Source organism: Cupressus sempervirens, chromosome 5 (genome assembly GCF_028749045.1).
Source record: "Cupressus sempervirens isolate cs-2001-9-10 chromosome 5, ASM2874904v1, whole genome shotgun sequence".
Classification (NCBI taxonomy): domain Eukaryota; kingdom Viridiplantae; phylum Streptophyta; class Pinopsida; order Cupressales; family Cupressaceae; genus Cupressus; species Cupressus sempervirens.
In genome coordinates, this window is record NC_143122.1 from 125926146 (window position 1) to 125945324 (window position 19179).

The 19179-nt window shown below is 34.8% G+C and overlaps 3 protein-coding genes across 3 annotated transcripts in view; 1 reads left to right on the plus strand and 2 right to left on the minus strand.

Moving 5' to 3' along the window:
* The window catches only part of LOC149554829 (TLD-domain containing nucleolar protein), a 162640-nt gene that overhangs the window by 81673 nt on the left and 61788 nt on the right, over positions 1 to 19179 (plus strand). The window lies entirely within an intron of this gene.
* On the minus strand, positions 14193 to 15632 carry LOC149554830 (uncharacterized). Its single transcript, XM_089833600.1, has 3 exons — positions 15513 to 15632; positions 14965 to 15370; positions 14193 to 14830 (listed from the first exon to the last, which is right to left on the minus strand). Exons 1-3 carry the CDS (start codon positions 15630 to 15632, stop codon positions 14250 to 14252), a joined length of 1107 nt encoding a protein of 368 aa, XP_089689726.1. The 3' UTR covers positions 14193 to 14249.
* Positions 15619 to 17315, minus strand: LOC149554831 (uncharacterized). Its single transcript, XM_089833606.1, has 3 exons — positions 16693 to 17315; positions 16321 to 16553; positions 15619 to 16206 (listed from the first exon to the last, which is right to left on the minus strand). Exons 1-3 carry the CDS (start codon positions 17313 to 17315, stop codon positions 16034 to 16036), a joined length of 1029 nt encoding a protein of 342 aa, XP_089689732.1. The 3' UTR covers positions 15619 to 16033.

Genomic DNA, 19179 nt, shown 5'->3' on the forward strand with positions numbered 1-19179 from the left:
TTTTGAGCAGATATTTGATTTCAGAATGAAATTAACATCTTTTTCGATTTGGACAAGTATGCAATTAATGTAAGTTCAAGTTGGATAAATATATAGAGTACGAACTTGATTATTTCCACATTGCGATTATCGGAGAAGCTTAGAGCACTCAGAAGTGATTTTGAGCAAAACCCTTCTTCGAAAAAAGGTATTTTATCGTTTTCTCACACAATTTTTTTTCGTTAAAATTATATTTGGTGAAATTATTTATATGTTAGTAGTTCATAATATTGAGGATATTGAGAGACCCAAGTTGAAGGTTACTCCTGTGAAACCCTTAGAAGGAAACCTTAATTCGGCTTTGTCAACAACTACGACAACGTAGTATATTTGGAAGACTTAGGAAGTTATTTAACTAGCAAGTTTAAAACTATTGGAAGTAAGTTTATGAACAAGGATATGGAAATTGTTTTCAACCATGATATGACTGTGAAGCCTGGACTTGAACATCTGAAGGATTTAGAGAATTGTAGATATCATTTCTACCATGAACTTGACAATGAAGAATGGACTCAGATCATATTGAGCAGAATTCATAATGGAAAGTTATGGATGGGAGATAATGTAGTTGACATTTCAGCTGACCTTATTCATGAGGTTACTGGTCTTAACAAACAAGGCAGTGTACCTATTGGGGAGAAATTAGTTAAGAAAAAGGTTGAAAGTTATACTAAGGCATTTTATAATGGTAAGGCAATGGTCATCAGCACCATCAAACAACATGATGTGAGATTCTTGAGCAGAATCATTGCATTTCTATTTGTGCAAGTTCTAAGAGTGATGAGTTGTCAGCATGCTTTATCTACGTAGCCTACAAGATTTGTGTTGAGAAAGAGCAAGTGAATTTGAGTGAGATTTTGAGAGTACAATTCCTTGAGAATCTGGAGAAGATTAAGAGAACTAAGAATGGTGTATTCAGATTTCAATCACTAATCAATCACATTTTTTTTCATGTACTTAAGAGATTTCCATTTCTATCAGTTACAAAGATTATGAGTAGTGAAAGGTGTACTATTGATAAGATAACAAATGTATGCAGAAGACATTCTCCAGATAAAATCTTGGACAGTGAGAACATTCTAGAATGAGATGAAACAAAGATTCAGAATTGCACCTGCAATTGTTGATAGATTTAAGGATGATATATGCTTTATGGTAGATACAGATCTAACACATATTGAAGCAGTAAAACCTCAGGAAACATTTCTTGATCCCTTAGGTTACGGATTGAGTGATGATGTAGCTATTGGTTACATTGATCTATTATTGAACTTCGGAAAGGATCAAGCATCTTACAGATTTGGAACATATGAGGAGATAACTCAGTCAGCTTACCAGGCATCCTTGGAGAAAGCATCTCATAAGAAGATTGAGACTATAATGAAGAAAGCATTAACTGAGGTCGGTATGTCAGAAAGTGAATCATAGGTAGTTAGGTAGAATATCTCCGGTCTAAAGCAAATTGGTGAACAAGGTGTGATGTATGTAACACCTCTATCAGTTGGGCAAGCATCAGGTGTATCTATTACAACGACTCCTACAGAACAAAACATTCCATATGCTGTTGTATCAGCTGAGCAATCAAGTGAACCCAAAAGAAAGTCTGAAAGGTTAGTAGAAATTGAGACTCACAAATCAAAGAGAGTTAAGCAACTAGCTACTGGACCTAAGAAAAGGAAGAAAAAATTGTTAACAATTGAAGACTCCAGTGAGGAAGATGATGAGGAACAAGAAGTTAAAAAGTCTGAAAAGGTTATTGTTTCTAACCAATCAGTAGACAAAACAAGGCAACCCTGGAAACCAAAGATAGAAAAGATTAACACAACTATTGCCAATGAGGGGAACTTTGTATAAATGAATAAGTTTTATGATTTGTACAATGATATTGAGAAAGATCAAATTGATATTTGTACTCTGAGATAAATGATTCTTAATAACTTGAAACTTGAAGATATTGAAGGTATTGTAAATCAAAAAGTTTATGATAGACTTATAGAAAAGAAGACACTAGCTCGTCGGAAATCAATGATAAGGACTATATGCAAAACTGATGATGTAGAAGAAATCAAGAAACTGATGAACAAACTAACACCCTACTTAAGAAATAAGATGAGGCCATTTTTTGTTTATGGGAGGTGAGAAGAATGTTATAAGAAGTGAAACAACTGCAACCATCAACCAGATGATGTCTGAATCAAAGGCAACACCTATTACAACAGAGAAAACTTTGGAAGTGTCAGTAAGTGGTGACACCATGCAAGTTGATCAAACTAATGTTACTGTTAACATTGATGAGAATCCTTTTGAAAGCTTTAATTTGCTTGAGTTTCATTCTGAGGACATTCAAGATCAGTTAAAACTGATTGAAGAAGAGAAGAGGTAGTTAGAGGAGAAAAGAAGAAGATTGAAGAAGCCAAGTAGAAATTACTTGAGGAGGATAAGAGGCAGAAAGAAGAAAAGAAGAGGAGAGGAGGAAAAACAGAAGAAGCTAGAAGAAGAAAAGAAAGAATAGGAAAGAAAAGAAAAAGAGGAGAAGGAAGGAGAAGAGAGAAAAGTAAGGGAGACAACAGAGAAGAAACTAAAGGAAGATGAGACTAAAGCATCTAGGTCATCCACTCCACTATCTCTTGCCGACCTTGCAGGTGATGATGATGATCAATCTAACTTGATCTCATCTTTGAACAAGTTAATTGAGAAGAACAGGAAAGTCAAGAGTCTACAGAGAGCATTAATGGAGGTGATTGATAGATTGCACAACATTATGGTAGCTAAACATATAGAAGCAAACCCCAAACAGAGAGCCAAAGCAGTAGTAAAATCATTTGATGATGAATTTACTAATTTGTTGAATGTTGCAAAGTCTAAGGCTCAAATTTCTCATGATGCTAATCTTTTTAGCATTGTGTGTTAGAACACAAAGAATGATTTGTTGAGTCTTGACACTTATATCAAGGAACTCCGAAGATGTCAACAAGATGACAAAGTATTGTATATCAAATGTCCTTTATCTCATAGGTTGACTAAAGTTTTGGATAATAAGATGGAGGTGAAGCTAAGTGACTTGGAAGCTCTGACAAGTCAGTTACAACAACCCTCTAGCAGAGTTGATGATTTTGAAGGACAAGTTGTCAATATTCATAGTGACATTAGGAAACTGCAACTTGAGAAAGAGAAAATTTTGAGAAGATTATAAGATTTTAGAGAATCTATAGCTTTGAAACTATCAACCATCGAGGGACAATTGGAGGAATGTGTTAAAGCAAAGGACACTTATTCAAATTTCATATACTCCGACCTTAATGCAGTTGAGATTGCATCATATGCCTTATGTGCAATTCTCACTATTGCCGAAGCAGTCAAGGACACATGGGAGAAAGGTATGGACAATCTAAAGGCAAATTTTGATGATTGTATGAAGACGATATTAGCTTGAGGCAACGAGACAAGTTTTGATAGTTTTTGGACATTCCGACCTTTGTCATTGATATAAAAGGGGGAAAGGGGGAGAAGTTGTATGAGAAAATTATAAGTTATGCATTTTGTAGTCATGTCAAAAGGGGGAGCATTTGTAAGAGGAAGTATTTGTAATAGATGGTAAGTATGGTAATGTTGTAAGTTTTGGAAAAGTTTTTGATACTTAGCAAATTTTTCTACTTTATTGCCATCAATGCCAAAGGGGGAGATTGTTGACATATGTAGATATGTAAATGTTGTCATTAATGGCAACACATGATGTACATTCTTGTAGTAAACCTTGGAAATAAAGATACTTGGCTTTTTAGTACTCAAAAAATTGTCTAGGTATGGAAATGGTTTACAATAGTTTATTGTTTTATGTATAATTTGTTTATACGATGTTATTCTTGAAAGAGAAGATATATGGGAACAATATACATGTTGATGATGATGTCTATAACCTCAGACATTAGTACGGATAGTATGGAAAAGAGATATTTAAGATGTACAGAACATCGAAATGAAAGGTAAAGGAATTATTTTGTTTACAGAATAATTACTTGACCAATTTAGATGTTTACTCTAAGTTGGGAAAGTTTATTTTGGTCTTAGCCAACCTAGCAACAATTTGTGAAAGACATGGTATTTATGCAAAGGCATCTTGCGAGATTATTCAGAAGTGAATGTGAAGTAATATGAATGCGAATTTTTGTATCTTATGAAGTGAAGTTTTTGAGAACTTGATTTCATGATCCGAGATCGAGCTAAGGTCAGAGATCATTTGAAAAAGAGTTGCAAGCATTTATTCTTCTACATTCGAGGAATTTAAAGGCTAATTACTGTTGTGAGGTTCTCACACCATCACCCCAAAACTTTGGGGACCCCCTTTTTTCAGCCGCCTTGGCATATTTTTGAAATTGTCCAAATTTTTTGATTTGATTTTTGAAAACTTTAAGTCTTGGACGCCTTCAGGCCAGAAGGGAAGAGGGCTAGGTTTATTTTCACCTTGTTTAAACTTGATTTTCCAAAAACAACCAATTTCATCCTTAGGCCAGACAAAAATTTCAAAGAACAACACTCGATAGGATAAAATTGCAAAATTTGTACTTAGACGATTTCTTTTGAAAATTTGGATAATTTTCAAAAGGTGAAATTTTGTTAGATTTGAATTTTTTGGAAAATCTCGATTTTTTTCGTTGGTGAGCAAATTAATTTTGTGAAGATGAAATCAAATTGCAAAATCAATTTTAGACTCTAGAAATGATTTTATTTTGTCAAATTTAATTTTCTTAGCAAAATCGATTTGAATTGATTTGCAAAAATTGGCTCTAATGAATTAAAATTGCTTTGAAATTTTTTAAGCCTTTAATGAAATTGGTAATTTAATGTTGAAAAATGGCTTTTGACTAGCCAAAATTCGATTTTAATGACATATTAATTACTAAATCCTCATTAAATGGAAATATTTAGCATCTCCAAGGCATTATTCACTTTCTTTTTGCAATTTTGGTCTAATTGGCAATTTAAAAAAGCAAATTTCATCTTGGCAAAGTTTAATTTTGGCTTAGCATTTAATTGGGGGCCAGTTTTGGTGTTCTAATTAATTTATTTTTGCTCCCAGGGTCCCAATCAGCCAGCTAGGAAGGAGAGGCAAGTGGGGTATAAGAGGAAGCTCTTCCCCCTTATTTCTTCATTCCTCACTCCTCTTTGGTGCTTAGGCGATTTTTGGCTAGGAGCAGATTTTCTCTTCCTTGAGCGATTTTCCTAAGGTAGATTGGCATCTTCTTTGGGTGATTTATTTAGCTAGGGCAGATTGGCATTATTGTTGGCAAATTTCTTCATGGTAGAGATCTCTATGTTTGGCGATTTTCCATGATTGAGGGGAGATCTGCACTCTTCTTGCTTGCCGAATTTTGTGGGAGCCGAAATTTGTGGAAGACAAACTTTTGATTTTCAAGAGGGGCTGCAATTTTCTCCTAGAAATTGGACGATTTTGTTAGTGAAGAAAACAAGTGATAAAGTTTGATTATTTGGCACATGCATGGGCAATTTCAAGTGGACAAAATTCTGATTTTTTTTCATCTAGAGCCTCAAGATTTGCAAGGGATTTGAAATTCTCAAGTCTGATCCTAAATTCCAAAAAGGAGACCCAGCTATTGGTAAAGGTAATTTCAAATCATTTAGAGTTGAAAGGGGTCCTTAAGTTGATTTCTCTCTTTTGTTCTTGTGTAGATATTGTCTCCCTTGGTTCTTCTTGCATTCATTGTCCACCACTTTACCATCCTGTAATAGGGCGACGAGATGGAGGATGGTAGTGCAAGCAAGAATCCTAAGGGAACAAACACTAAGAAAGAAAAAGAGGATATGATGCCTAAAACAACTTTCTTCTTGAAAATGAGGCGAATAACCTGTGATGACCCCGTTTTGGTTGACATCGTTTTGCGTGCCGGATCAGTCTATCACGGACTCTCGTAGACTGGTGGTTGTGATGAGAGAGTCATTCTAGCATTTATTTGAGAATTGGATGGCTTATTATGCTCTTGGAGATATTATTTTATCATTATTTTTTTTATACGCGGCCTACATGTTATAATTTTAAGTTGAGATTGCACTTTTTATTTATAAAATTATTTATTATAAAAGTGCATTATAATGAAATTTTATAACGAATATTTCCAGAAGTTCTTAGTAACTTCTTAGAAAAAGATGCTTCTAGAAGTCCTTAGTAACTTCTTAGAAAAGTAAATAAATAGAGGGCTTGGCCTCTCATTTGGGGAGACGGGATTTGGTAACTCAACTACATCTTCTATAAGCATTTGTGGAGCTTGATAGTCTGCAAATATTCAGAATAATCTTGAGAATGATACCTCTCAAGAGATTGCATAATTGAGGAAGTGAAAAACCTTCTGAAGGGTTGCACTTTGGAAGTGGTATTCAGCCATTTCAAGTTGAGCTTAATTTGTATACTTAGACTACCCGAGGGTTTGAGTTTTTGGAAGCAGTCCGAAAAAGCAGCTCCAAAAAAGTAGTCTGAAAAAGAAGATCCGAAAAAGCAGCCCGAAAAAGCAGATCTGAAAAAGTAGTCCAAAAAAGCAGATCCAAAAAAAACAGTTTGAAAAAAGCAAAGTGAAAAAGCAGATCCGAAAAGGCAAATGAAAAAAGCAGATCGAAAAAAGAAAAGCAGAAAAGGCAGCATTAGAGAAAATTATTACAGCCATCTACAACCAGGTTCCTTTGTTAGCATTGCATTTTAGGTGTTACAAGTTTCAGCTGTAGGTGTGCATTATACTAACATTATCATTTTTGTAATCCATATAAATGCCAAGAGTCTTGGCCATATTTCATGAGCATTGTATTAGAAATTTCATTGCAATTAAGGAGATAATAGTTGCTGGTGTCATTTGAGCAATTTAATATCATTATTTATCAGCTAGTTAGTTTGCATACCAACTGTTTGTAAAAATGCTAGTTGGCTGTAGGTGTTCATTTCTCATGTTTAGATCATATATATGCATTGTACATTTCCAAAATTAGTTGCACATTCATGTTAGGTCATTGTTTAGTCAATTCAGAGTCTGCCTGCAAGCATTCTTATTGATGCTAAGTGAAGGAAAGAGCCATAAAAGCAAACTGAAATTTTATATCAGTCATATGACCCTTGTATGCAAAGTGTTTTCTTGAACCTTTATCAGCATTTTGAGATCAGATTTGAGCATGGTCATTACATAACCGATACCAATGTCCATACAGTAAACATGATACAGGTAAAAATCCAAAAAGAGACCTGACTATTGTTAAAGGGTAACTTCAAATCATTTAGAGTTGAAAGGGTTCCTTAAGCTGATTTCTCTCTTTCATTCTCGTCTAGACATTGTCTCCCTTGGTTTTTCTTGCATTCATCATCTACCACTTCATTAGGATGGTAGATGTTAGTTCCAGCAAGAACCCTAAGGGAACAAACACTAAGAAAAACAAAGAGGATATGATGTCCAAAACAACTTTCTTCTCGAAAATGAGGCGAGTAACCGATACCAATGTCGGTACAGTAAATATGCTATAGATAAAGGATACACTAAAGGAAAGACAATCCCCCTTAGTAAAGAAGATATATAGAAGACAGTTGCACAACACAACCCAAACGTCAACACTTCCATTTCAACCATGATGAGCGACGTTGGGGTGACGCTTGATTTTGAAGACACCAGAGAAGAGGATATCAATGAGACAAGACTTGGATCAAGATTGGATGGGTTAGGAAATGTTGCTATCAAGAAGAAACATCTGAACACCTTTTCCTCCCTAAATGCGTTTATTGGATTCGCAAAAGAGTATGAGAAGAATCATGAGAAGACACTCAAGTAGCAAACAGTGTGATGAAATCGATAGAGCTCAAGATAAAACACACACCTTGTCCTCCCATGGAAGAAGTCAATGAAAGGCTAGCTAGGTTCATTTCCTTAGCTAAAAGAATGAAAGAAAAAGGGAGAGTTATGTTAGAAGATCATTTGATGTAAGCCCAAGTGGCAATTTATCTTTTTCCTAGGATAGGACAAGTGTCTAGTTTTGATTGGCCACCATTTTGGTGCCTTCTCATTGCTTGCCACTTTTACACTTTTTTTATTGGTCCATTGACGAGGTGGCGTCTTCTCATTGGCCGATGGGATAGCAACCCTAATTAGGGTTTCTAGGATTCAATCTGGATCGTTGGTTTCACCTCTTTATCTCTACTGTCGGTGGTACATTTTGGCCTCTATATAAGGCCATTTTGCTCTCATTTGTGAGGGAGTTATGTTGGAGAATTGTTGCGAAGATACTATCAAAATTGTTCTCTATTCATTGTTGTGGCTTGCATGGTGGATATACATGATCATTTTGGTGTATTGCATGGTTCTTCTCATCTCTCAAATTAAAGTAGGATTTCATTTCATGTTGTTAGAGTAGAAGTAGATGGCTAATTGTATGGTGATGATTAGTGAATGTTTGATAGGGATCTACAACTAGGCCACTGGCATCTTAGCCATTGGTTAGGGAGCCTTGTGTGGTAAACTAGTTTTCTTTTCCTTTGAATCATTGCATCTATGGAAGTGGAGCTACTGGTTAGCTTTCATTAGATTCGATCCTCGTCTATTTGCTAATCTTTCCATTGATAGGAGTAGGAGTAGAATAGCGAGTAGTTGAGTAGTCGAATTTCACTTTAAGAAAGTTAGGAAGGTAGAAGTCATTAGAAGCCTTATTGCCTCCTCGTGCAATCAACATTATTTGGCACTACATCCTCCACCATCAACATCATTTGGCATCCACACCGAATCATGATCACCACCTTACCAAAAACCCAAGTCATCCTTGAATGAATAGCGTAAGGCCGCCTATGTGATTACCAGCAAATCACATCAATAAAACTGAGCGAGTATCCACAAGTGTAAGGAACATTGGAGTTATTCTCATGTCCCATGAGCATTAACTTTTCAAGAGAGGAATTGTGTGTTTGATACCCCGTATCAGATATTCAATTACTAATATGTTATGTAGTGGTACAAAAACTCACATCAACGATTACTTGTTTGGGCAGTGAGCTCATCTTGTAATTGGAAGTGCATGTTTGGGCAGTGAGCTCTTTTGTGTACATTGTACTACAACTCCTAACAGGGATTCAAAGTCTCCTAACAAGGACTCTTATGTACTGAATGTGTTTATAGACTCTTAACAGGGTCCATCCTCTAACAAGGAATATATATATATCAGTATATCTTTGTGGGCATCATTCCCCTCGGGGTTTTCCCTTGGCTAGGGTTTCCCTAGGTAACAAAATATGGTGTTATGAGTTCTATTTGTGCATGGTTAGTTTTACTGTTCAACATTATTTGTTTACTTTCTTATGCATGGTTCAAAGTAATAAATTATATCTAGTTGGTGACGGAAGTTTGTAGAATACTGATTCAACCCCCCCCCCCCCCAGTATTCCCTCTTTCTAACACTAATCACATCATATAGCAAACGGATTTATAGTGTTGAAAGATTCAACTTACTAGTTTTGGTCCTTACCTTCAATTTTGTTATGCACTTTGTCAAATTTGATTGATTACTGTGAAGTTTCCTTTTTCTTTTGATGCATGTTTTGGTTCTAATTAAATATTTTCTTCTTTTATCATATAGATTTGGATTGTTGTTGGTTGTTTGATACTTCCTTTTTACCTTGAATTTTTTTTATTGCCTATTTAGTATTTGAGCATTTCCATTGCCAATGGATCTGTAGTGTTAAAAGTTCAATGTTATGATATTTTCTGAAAATTAATAAATTATATGAAATAAAATGTCCAAGAGGTTAAGCTTAAGTGGTTGAAATGTTACATCTTCATTGTGGAAACCCAAGTTCAAAAGTGGAATTCTAAGTCATGGCTCTTTGTCATCTGTAGTTTGTGAGTTGGTTTCTTATGGATTTCGAAGTAGTGACTCTTGGTCTTTTGTAGTTTGCGAGCTGGTTTCTCATGAATTTCTAAGCAATGACTCTAGGTCTTCCATAGGTGATTTCTAGTGTATGGGTCTTATTGGTTCCCAAAACCACAAATTGGAAATCCAAGAGCCTGCTACTTCTCCGATAGGATTCCGCAATCAGTTCTGGCCAATGAATGGGAATACTTCTCGATTCGCCTACATTTCAAGCTCTGCTACACCTAGGTGGGTAGACCTTCTCGAACCTGATAATTTGGTTCAGAGCTTTTCTATAGCGAATTTAAGCTTTGGAGTTCTCCGGCTGGCAAGGTCCTTGAACTTTATTAAAATAAAACTTAATGCTGAGTGTTTGAATTGAATGAATTGTATAAGGTTTTAATAATGGATCTGATGCTTGTAGAAGAAACATATAGATTTTCTGAATTCAATAATAGAAAGACTAGTGCCTTTGCTCATTTGGGCAATAGAGTCAACTTCAATGAATTTTCACATACAACTTTATAAAGTTCTTATGCACTTATACTGCCAACAATTAAATAATCAAGATGTGACAGATCAAATATTTATGCAATCTTAAATTAGTCCAGAGTGAACTTTAACTCCTCTGTTAGAGAAACAAATATAGAAACAATTAAATATTTCACTATATCTATGATGATCACATTTAAGATGCTAAATGACCATGCCCACTTATCCGACATTTAAATTTTATACAAAATTCCAAAAAATTAATTACAAAGGACGATTCATTTGCAGTTTAAATCTCCATGCCATTTAAGAATAAACATAAGACGCATTATTTTATTATAAAAATAAAATAATAGAATTCATATTACAAAGCCATATTGAGCCCTTATTCCTCCATACAAGTAGATACTAAATACTTCTTCAGAATATATGGACGTTGAATATTGAAAAAATTATTTTTGTTCACTCACCGCCGCCCCATATATATACTTTAAATATTCAAGAGTCACGTCTCTTCATAAATAAATTACATCTCTTCTAAACTGTGAAGCATTACTTTATACTTATTTACTTTTAATAGCACCAACGAATTTTACATTATCGGGCTATAGTATTATCAACTTTATATGAAGTTCATCGGCCCCCTAATTTTACTTTAACCCCGTCTCTCATGCCGGCAAAGAATTTGCTTGCGCATAGGATCCCTTTTTTGGATATGCTTCATCAGTATCTTTAAATTGCTAGGCTTCTGACTTAATCCTCGATACCTCTGGTTGCCGCTTCTGGTAGTGTTCGTGTTCCTTCATCATAATTCCTTGGTTGATATCCTTCGTCTTATGCTTTGACTCACTCATTTGTGTTATGCTAGGTAATTGTTTGCTTTGTCACGATCGTGGAATTATCTGACAATCATCTATGTCTCAACTCCTTCTATTCAATGCAATTTGCCAGATGTTGATTCTTTCCAATACTTGCCATCAATCTATGGAACACTCCGATGTCTTTCTCTGTAGAGAGTCATTGTCGCATATTATCAAACTTTTATGGTTTTGCGTTGAATCTTGTCTATTAATTGCTTTATACTATATTATTTATTTAAGCTATATTATTAATAAAATAATATTTAGTATGATGTTTTAAATAATTAAAAAATAATAAAATTTCAATGAGTAAAGAAGTAAATAAAATTAAATACAAGAGACAATATTGTAGAAAGTATTTTAACTTTCTAAATAGAATTTAATAATAAATAAAATAAACACAAATAAGTAAGTGAATAAATAATATAACATAGAATAATATAAATTAACTAAATCTAATAAAAAGTCAAGAGATGTTTAACAAATAGACATGACTCCTTAAAATTAAGATATAAAAGGGAGGAGAGTTGATTTTAGAGAAGAAAAAAAAAGAAGAGAAGAAGAGAGGAGTTCAAAGAGGAAAAATGGAAGAGGAAAGTAATATGAAGAAAATAAGGAAGTGACTTTCTAAAGAGGGATCAATGGTATTGAAATGATGCAAATCCTTGAAAGCGTCATAATTATGAATAGTTGTGAGTCTTCAAAAATATTTTGATTATAAAGTATTTGGACTTTTCCAAAAGATTTTAGTTATGAAGTGTTCTGACTTTTCGAAAGGATTATAATTATGAAATCTTGTGACTTTTCAAAGTATTCATATTATGAAAGGTTGTGACTCTTGGAAAAAGAGAAACAAAATAGGATATTTTGTCCTTTCCTTATAATTAGAAAATGAAGAATTTTGGAAAGTAAATATAGAGTTGAGATAATCTAGAAGGAATAATTCATTGAAGGGCCAACTAAGGATAGAGCCACACAGACCAAGAAAAGAAGAAGGTAAGAAAGGTATGTTTATGGATTATATTTGTTTAATTATATTAATGAATCATACTTGTGGATAATATTGTGTTAATCTATGAGGTTAATACCATGGTTACCAATGTTACTCACAGCATGGAGCATGTGAGATATTTAAGATCTCCATTGTCTACCATGGCCGAGTGTCGATATTGTAACATGGAGTATGTGAGATATTTAAGATCTCCATAGTCCGCCATGGCTGATAATCGACCTACCAAAATATTCTGAAGTTGTCAACATATATATATGTGAGTAGCCTTGGATAGAGGATGCCTGTCCAAGAAGAATCTTAAGGAGTGCGCTTCCAGGAAGACGACAAGGTAGCTATGAACTAGGAAGCCCAACTTGGAGACGTTCTTAAGATTGGGTTAAATTAGAAGGTAGAGTAATATAGTTAGTTTTGTTATTATTGTGATTCTAACCATTATTTTGCAAGAATTACTTGTCTCCAATTAACCCTAATAGTGGGGATATTATAGTGGTATCAGAGCATGATCTTGCCATCCTGTAAGGTTGAGGAGAATTTAGAAAAATAATTAATATGAAAGACTAATGTAGAAAGTTAATGACTATTAGAAAGGATTCAAACATATCCATGATAGCAACCTAATAATTTGGACTAAAAGAAATATATATTTTAACTCAACAAAAGAAATTATCTAATTGCTTGAGGACAAGCAATTTGAGAAAGGGCGGACTGTCATATCCCCATTTTAAGAATTTTAATAATTATTAGATAATACAATGTTATTAAATAAATAATAAAGTTATGTTAAAACTAATACTAAAATATAAAACAAGAAAATAATATTTATTTAATCTATATTATTAATAAAATAACATTTAGTATTATATTTTAAATAATTAAAAAATAATAAAATTTCAATAAGTAAAGAAATAAATTAAATTAAATACAAGAGACAATATTGTAGAAAGTATGTTAATTTTCTAAATAGAATTTAATAATTATTAATAAATAAAATAAACACAAATAAGTAAATAAATAAATAATATAACATAGAATAATATAAATTAACTAAATCTGATAAAAAGTCAAGAGATGTTTAACAAATAGACATGACTCTTTAAAATTAAGATATAAAAGGGAGGAGAGTTTATTTTAGAGAGGAAAAGAAAGGAAGAGAAAAAGAGAGGAGTTCAAAGAGGAAAAATGGAAGAGGAAAGTAATATGAAGAAAATAAGGAAGTGACTTCCTAAAGAGGTATCAATGGTATTGAAAGGATGTGAATCCTTGAAAGGGCCATAATTATGAATAGTTGCGAGTCTTCAAAAATATCTTGATTATAAAGTATTTGGACTTTTCCAAAGGATTTTAGTTATGAAGTGTCGTGACTTTTTGAAAGGATTATAAATATGAAGTCTTGTGACTTTTCAAAGGATTCGTATTATGAAAGGTTGTGACTTTTGGAAAAAGAGAAACAAAATAGTATATTTTGTCCTTTCCTCATAATTAGAAAATGAAGAATTTTGGAAAGTAAATATCAAAGAAACGTGAATCGGAATCGGCAAGGCCGAATCGAATCGTGAATCGGCAATGAATCGGCGATGAATCGGCAAATTTGAAAAAACCCTTTAAATTTAAAGATTTTAACAATTTAAAACTTATTTCATGCACCCTTTATTGAATATAACTTAAGCACACTATAACATCATCAAATAGAAGTTAAAACTTAACATACATAAACATGGAACATAAAATCCATCACATACGTAACTATGTTATCTAAAATGTAAATTGTAGGCTAGCTGAAGTAAATAGAAATCAAATGATCATAATGATTTAAATCATAGAATGTATGTAAGATGATCCATAAGACATCAAATCATAAATTTATGTAAGAATCTAAGATGAAGAGCCATGAAAGTTTGAAACATATGTCTATCAATGATTCAGTATCAATATCTGTAAACAAAATATAAAAACAAGGCTCCAGCTCAAGCCTCAGGCTCATAGTCATCATCATCCTCAACATCATCCTCAAGCTCGGCTACAGCCTCAGCCTCAGCCTCTGAGTATCCAGTCTGCCTAGTAGCAAGGCGTCTAATGTAGGTCCTAGAGGACTGTCGAGCCATATCTCCCGCATATAAGATGGGCTCACGAATGTCGCTAGGGCCTGTGTCTGTGCGTGCACGTGTGCGTCTACCAATGCCTGAAGAACGTGCTCTAGTTGCCTCAGCCTCTATATCCACCTGGTCAATCCACGCACGGTCTTCCTCAGTGAAGACTGGATCTACAACCTCTGTGAGCCACTCTGATTCTGGATCAATCTCCTCCAGAATGATCGGAGAGGAGTCAGTGCCCAAAATCTGTCTGATCCTAAGACGGAGGTTGTAATGAACAAAGACAAGATCATTCAACCTCTGCACTGTCAACCTGTTTCTCCTCTTCGAGTGGATGTGCTCGAACATGGACCAACTGCGCTCACATCCAGAAGCGCTGCTTGGCTGACTCAGAATACGAATGGCAATTTTTTGAAGTTTTGGGGTTGTGGCCCCAAACATTTGCCACCATCTATCTGAAATAAGGGAAAATAAAAATAATTAGTCTCATTTACAAATTACAAATTACAAGTTAACTCTAAAATTACATAATCAACTTTAAGTTTAGAATCTAGGTTCATGAACATTGAATATATTATTTAATTTTTACCTGGCTGTATTGTTTCTCGAGCATCTATGGCTACCCTGCTAGAGAAAAGTGGCCCTTTTTTATTATTGAACTTATCAAGCTCAATAATTGCAGCACTGCTATCCTCATCAGTACTCAACCTCTGGATCACTGTATATAAGCCGGTGAGAACCTCCTCATCCGCCTTGAAGTCAAGACGAAAACGAAATGCCGAATTCAAAAAGTAAGCTGCTGCATGGATGGGTCTGTGGAGCTGATTCTGCCATCTCCTATCAATGATGTCCCAAATAGGGGCATACTTCTCCTGCACTCCTGCATACTGAGCTCTAATGGCCTCCTTGGCCCTATCCATGCCCTCATATATGTAGCCCATAGAGGGCTTCTCCCCATCAGCAGTTCGTAGGAGAGATACAAGAGGCTCAGTGGCCTACATATAAAGTAAAACAAAAATTTGAGTCAAAACTTAAACATAGAATAATTCAATAATATAACTTAAGGTAAAACTAAATCATTAAACAATTAGCATAGTAAACTGTAAAATATTAAATGTTAAATTGTAATAAAATTACCTTAAGGATTTCTCTAGCAGGTTTCCAAAAACCATCATCATCAAATATGCAATCCACCACATCTATTCCTGCAGTGGTTGTAGCATAGGAAGATGAAATCCACTCCCGCCCAACAAACATGCTCCTCAAATCATCCCTTGATGTCAACAAGGACTGCAAGGTGATGAAATTCGAGGCAAACCTCGTGATCCTTGGACGAGCTAACTCTTTGTCTCCTGTGTACTTCCTCATTGTGCTAAGGACAAATGAATGATTATAAATAAACTTGCATATGTTTTTTGCCCTTTCCACACATGACTTGACCCACTCAAGTTTGCCAATTTCCTCCAACATGAGGTCAAGGTAGTGTGCTGCACAAGGGGACCAAAATATGGTGGGGTGCCTCTCCATCAAAAGTTTGCCTACAACAATTTTAAGATAATTAGAAATTCAAATTTCAAACATGTTAGAACTTAGGAAACTTAGAAATTCTAAGTTAGAATTAGAAAAAGTTCAAAATTCAAATAAATTTATTTCAAAACTTAAAAAGTTAAAAGTTTACCTGCAGCAACATAACTTGCTGCATTATCCGTCACCACTTGCACCACATGTTGTTCCCCCACCTCTGCTATAACTTCCTCAATAACCTTACATAAGTATGTGGCGTTTTTTACATGAGCAGAAGCATCAATGGATTTGAGGAACATGGTATATCCTACAAGTAACAAAACAACGAATTATAATTACTATTAGCAATCAACAATCAAAATTTGAAATAGTCAATCACGATTCAAAATTATGTATGTAGGAAAGTAGAATGATCAATCACCTCCACAGGATACAAGAAAATTGAGGAGTGTTCTTCCCCTCCTATCTGTCCAACCATCAGTCATGATGGTGCAACCCTTTTCGATCCACTCCTTTCGGTTGTCCTCAAGCTCATGCCTCATATCCTCAACCATTTCCTCCAGGAGGTATCCACTCAACTCAGCCTCAGTTGGGGCTTTAAACCCCGGACCACAAATGGTAACTGCATCTATCATGTTCTGCCAATAAGGAGTCCTGTCACAAATAGATAATGATATTGATTAGAAATTTAGATGTCAAAAACTAAAATCATAAAACAAGTAGATATAATTAAAGTTTTACTTTTACTTTTAACTTTAACTTTGAAGATAACAAAGAAAAAAGAATCAATTACCTGGCTGCAATAAATGGAATGTTGCAAAAGTACCAGAATTTGCAAATCTCTTTTCTGGCAGCATCATGAATCTCCTTGTTCAAACCCATGCCCTCAAGTGTGGGTTGGGAGCCAGGAGTAGTGCGGGGCACAAAGTAACTATCCATTCTGTTTTTCCGCACTCTAGGCCGCAATAGGTTGGTGTTGGACTCTGTCTCAGTATGAGACCGACTACCACTAACACTCACATGAGCACTAGCACTAGGATGAAAAGGAGGCCTAGAAGAACCCTCTCCAACACAACCTACAGATGCGGAAGCTGATGCAGATGCACTTGCAGATGTAGATGCGGTTGCGGATGTGGGAGCACGGGAGCCAATACCTCTTAACCCTTCAAGTTGCATTTTCTTAGTCAACTTGTCTTGTTCAATTTTTTCTAATGCCACTAAACAAGAGCGTTTTGCCTCAGCGGTTTGTTGAGTGCAAACTGTGACATCATGGCCAGGTATGCCAGCAATGTGGTATTTCAATCTATAGATACCTCCCGAATTTATTTTTTCTTTGCAAAATATACATTTTGTTTGATATTTGGTTCTCCCAGGAAACTCTTCATTATATTTCCAACATTCATCTTTTTTACCCATTGTGGAAATTGGAAAATGAAAGCAAAGGGCTGCTGCAATAAAAAAATTCATGTAAAAAATCAAAGTTTGCAACTAATAAACAAAAACTACAAAACAACAAACCCTAGTTTGCAATTTAGTAAAAATAAAAAACATTCAAGATTTGCAAATAAACACTAAAAAAATTTAACAAAAAATGCATACTACACTAACATGCAAAAAAAAAACCAACACTTACCTTTTGCAAATGAGTTGAGGAGTGTTGATATTGACTCCTTAATGCTCCCAATGCAATTTATGACCTCCCCAAATGGACTTCTGATCTCTTTGGTGCTCTTCCTTCTTGCCGGTTGGAAACCTATGGATTCTCTTTTCTCTTCTTCTCTCTCACTCTTCCTCTCTTCTACTCATACTAAGCAAATAGAAGGCTCTTTAGGGTTATAACAAAGAGGAAAGTCAACTTAGAAAGCAAATAAAACATGTGTTTTTTTTTTTAAATTGAACTTTCTATCCTTGCTGCCGCGGCCGATTTCTGGAGATTCACGATGGCGATTTTGGCGATTTTTGCCATGAATCGCCGATTTTGGCGATTCAAGCGATTCACAAGAAAAAATCGCCACCAGCGATTTCCGATTCCAAAAAAATCGGGAGCCATGAATCTTATCGCGATTTCGGCGATTTCAGCGATTTCATGGCGATTTTTGGAACTATGGTAAATATAGAGTTGAGATAATCTAGAAGGAATAATTCATTGAAAGGCCAACTAAGGATAGAGCCACATGGACCAAGAAAAGAAGGTGGTAAGAAAGGTATGTTTATGAAAAATATTTGTTTAATTATACTTATGAATTTATTTATATTAATGAATCATACTTGTGGATAATATTGTGTTAACCTATGAGGTTAATACCATGGTTACCAATGTTACTCGTAGCATGGAGCATGCGAGATATTTAAGATCTCCATTGTCTAACATGGCCGAGTGTTGATATCGTAACATGCAGCATGTGAGATATTTAAGATCTCCATAGTTCGCCATCGCTAATAATTGACCTACTAGAATATTCTGAAGTTGTCAACATATGCATATGTGAGTCGCTTTGGATAGAGGATGCCTGTCCAAGAAGAATCTTAAGGGGTGCGTTCCCAGGAAGATGACAAGGTAGCTATGAGCTAGGAAGCTTGACTTGGAGACGTCTTTAAGATTGGGGTTAAATTAGAAGGTAGAGTAATATAGTTAGTTTTGTTATTGTTGTGATTCTAACCATTATTTTGCAGGAATTACTTGTCTCAAATTAACCCTAATAGTGGGGATATTACATTACTGGGACACATTTCCTGTACTGGGTACTCCCTGGGTCATGTACCCTGCAGGAAAAAAATGCCACATCAACATCAATAATTTTTTTTGGAGGCAAAACAGTAAAAAGAGTCTCACATTGGCATTAAATGCCAAAAGAATGACCTTACGCTAGGGAAGTGTTGAGTTTATGTGAGAAGCCAAAGAGTATTTATTTCATTGTTTTGATGACATTAAAAGATGCTAGTAGTTGGCATTTTTTATCATTTTCAAGCCATTCATTGTTTCATTGTTACAAAGAGGGCTGATGTAGATAGAGGGCTGTCGTAGATAAAGGCAGATTGTGCCATTTTCGAGCAGACAAAGAGATCAACATGAGATAGAGACATCAAGAGTTGATAGTTTTTGCTAGTCTTGAGAAGACTCACAGACAGAGAAAAAGCCAAGTAGTGTAAAATGTTAAAAAAAATCAATCATTTCCATTTTCAAGCAAAGTCCCAAAAAAAAAAGATTGTTTTAATAAAAATAATTGTAAAATGTTCAAACTTCATAGGAAAAACCATGCCGCATTGGGTGCGGGTATGA